A 2,484-nucleotide genomic window follows, 5' to 3' on the forward strand; every position below is an offset into this window, starting at 1 on the left:
CGGGAGGGGTGTCTCCGGCGGTCGTGTAGAGCTGGCAAGCAGAGTGACGCAGGCTCCGTAACGAAGCGCCGCGTGGGGCGGGCCGCGGGCCGTCCAAAGGGTGGGCGGACACAGTCGCGGTGGGCAACGGGTTGTTGGGTCGATGGGTCGAGGCCCCTCCTGGGAGTTGGCGCTGTGCTCACCAGGATCGCCGAGCTTCTCTGTGATGAGCACGACGGGCTTGCCGCCCGGGGCCTTGCCTGCGGCGCGTCGGGGGGCGAGGGCGCGCTGTCAGCGAGTGTGTGCGCGCGCTGTCGCGGGTAACCGCAAGCGCCGGACGGCGGCCCATCGCGCCCGGCGCGCTGCTAGGCGAAGGGCCCACGCACCTCCCGACATGGCGCCGCGGTTTACGGTGATAAAACGCTTGTTGGTGATGGCACGGGCCTGCGAAGAGGGGCAGCCGTCAGTGCCAGCGGCGGCCTCGGGCAGATCTGATCCGTGTAACAGTATGATATATGCGCACCCGTGTAAAGCTTCCTATGTGCTGCTGGCGATTCGATATGCAGCTGAGCATGTAGACCAAGCGAGGGAGTGCTGCTGTTCAGCTGTGCTCGCCAGCTGTGTTCAGACGAGTGCGTGCGCCCTTGCGAGAATACCGTATAAGGTAGCGACGGTCAAGCAAATGAACGCGCTGCATGTGTTTCCGAGCCGCTTACAATATTTGATAACGGTCAGCGCCAACTCAGCCATTTCGAGTTGCCCGACCTGGGTATCTCCAAGCAAACCGATGCTTCAAGCGTTGACCAGATGCCCGCACAGTTTTGTTGGCGATGCAAGGGTACAGGGCGGGCGCATGTGCACCGCATCATTGCCCAGCCGCCGGCAGCACTTGAGAGAGCTTTGACCAGGTCCGAGGCGGGCTGCCACATGTCTGGTCTCTGCAGGTCGGTAAAATGAGAGAGAGAGAGAGAGCGCTGCATCAACACCATGCAAGCATCCATGGGCGACAAATGCCTTGCATTAGAGTTTTGTGTTGACGGTCAATGCGCTGAATTGCCTGTCCGATTAATGTAGAAAACCACCCAAAGGGCAGATTTTGCAGTGCAGCAAAGACCGCAAGAGACTGGTTATATGCGTGTTCCCACAGGCCGCACTGTTGCTGCACGAACACTGTGATTCTGTGTCATCCAAGAAATGACAAGCGGCTGGGAAGACGAAGGCAGAGGCAGGCTGAGCAAGTGAGCATGGCCTCCCGCAGTTGCTGATGACCCCGCTGCTGCAAGGAGCGCATCGGCTGGACAGGTATTCAACGCGCACCAGCACATGCTTCTTCCTCACATGCGTATGTGCGCTTACGGTGTGCGCGTCCATCGCCCTGAGTGCACTACGACGCGTGCGGCCTGGCCCGCCGCATCACTGCCAGAAATAGAAGTTCGGGCGTTCACAGCGCCTTCAGACGAAATTAAGTAGTCATCTCATAGTTATTGACAGCTCTCACCCTCTTGAATCGTGATCGTACGCTTTGGCTTGCAAGTCCCGTGAGATCGGCCGGGCAAGGAGTTGCCTGGCCGCGAATCAATTCATTGTTATATCACGTCTATCATACAATTGAATCGAGTCTGAGAGCTTCGCGGTATGCTTTAGTGTGAGCAGCACGGTCTAGTGCTTTTTGCCTTCGGGCCCGTGCCTGCTGATACGCACTAAGTGTATTAGGGAAAACTTTGCGCTATGCAGCTGCTCCGCGGGCGTAGGGTGCGGCCAGCGGGCTCCTCCAAGAGCACTGCCTGCACTGTCAGCGTCCCAGTGTCGCTCTGGCCACGCCAATGCAGGGGTAAGCCTACACAAAGACGTTTTGCTCTCCATAGCTCGCTGTAACGGTGCATTGGACAATGGGGCTGCGCCCGCACATGCGCCACGCTGCGGGCGGGGCGCGTCCAGTGTCGGCATCTGCGTCGTCCCGCCCGACCTGCGCTCGCACGTGCGCCGCATTCTGAACCGCTGCCAGGCTCCACAACACAGCGGCGCGCCGCAGCGGATCCGGGGCAGTCGTCCGAGGATGCATTGGCGCAGTTGCATGACGAGCTTCTGCGCGAGGTGATGGTGGGGGGCTGCGGCGCAGAATCATTCCGCCCAAGCGCTTGCAATTATGATGGTCGCGCTGCAACACGTGACAAAGGTTGATCTGGACCAGTCGTTGCTAGCGTGAAGACGGGCGTGCCGGCAGTTGCGGATGCCCGGGGGGAAGCTGGGCGGGTGCATTGAAAAGCTGGCAGCTGCTCAAACCGCCCCGCCGCCTCGCCCGCATCGCAGATCGAGGAGCGGAAGGAGCACCAGGCGCGCCTGCTGCAGCAGCTTGATACGGTGCAGCAGCAGCGGCAGCAGCAGCAGCAGCAGGCGGCTGCCGTGGCAGCGAAGTACTCGGCCCGCGCCGGGCAGTCGAATCACGCAGCGGCGCGCGCCGCAGCAGTTGCCGCCGCGGCCGCCGCCGCGGCGATGCCCGTATCC

At 61.5% G+C, this 2,484-nt stretch overlaps 1 protein-coding gene across 1 annotated transcript in view; it reads right to left on the reverse strand.

Annotated features, from left to right (window-relative positions):
- Nucleotides 1-729, reverse strand: part of MNEG_13158 (D-3-phosphoglycerate dehydrogenase) — a gene marked incomplete at both ends in the record, with an annotated part of 4,520 nt that extends 3,791 nt beyond the window's left edge. Inside the window, 3 exons of the mRNA XM_014038370.1 lie at nt 183-239; nt 366-470; nt 696-729. Of these exons, the coding sequence (XP_013893824.1) occupies nt 183-239; nt 366-470; nt 696-729 (196 nt within the window). The remainder of the gene's footprint in view (nt 1-182; nt 240-365; nt 471-695) is intronic.
- Between the last annotated feature and the right edge of the window lie 1,755 nt (nt 730-2,484).

This window comes from Monoraphidium neglectum, assembly GCF_000611645.1.
Source record: "Monoraphidium neglectum strain SAG 48.87 unplaced genomic scaffold scaffold03659, whole genome shotgun sequence".
NCBI lineage: Eukaryota > Viridiplantae > Chlorophyta > Chlorophyceae > Sphaeropleales > Selenastraceae > Monoraphidium > Monoraphidium neglectum.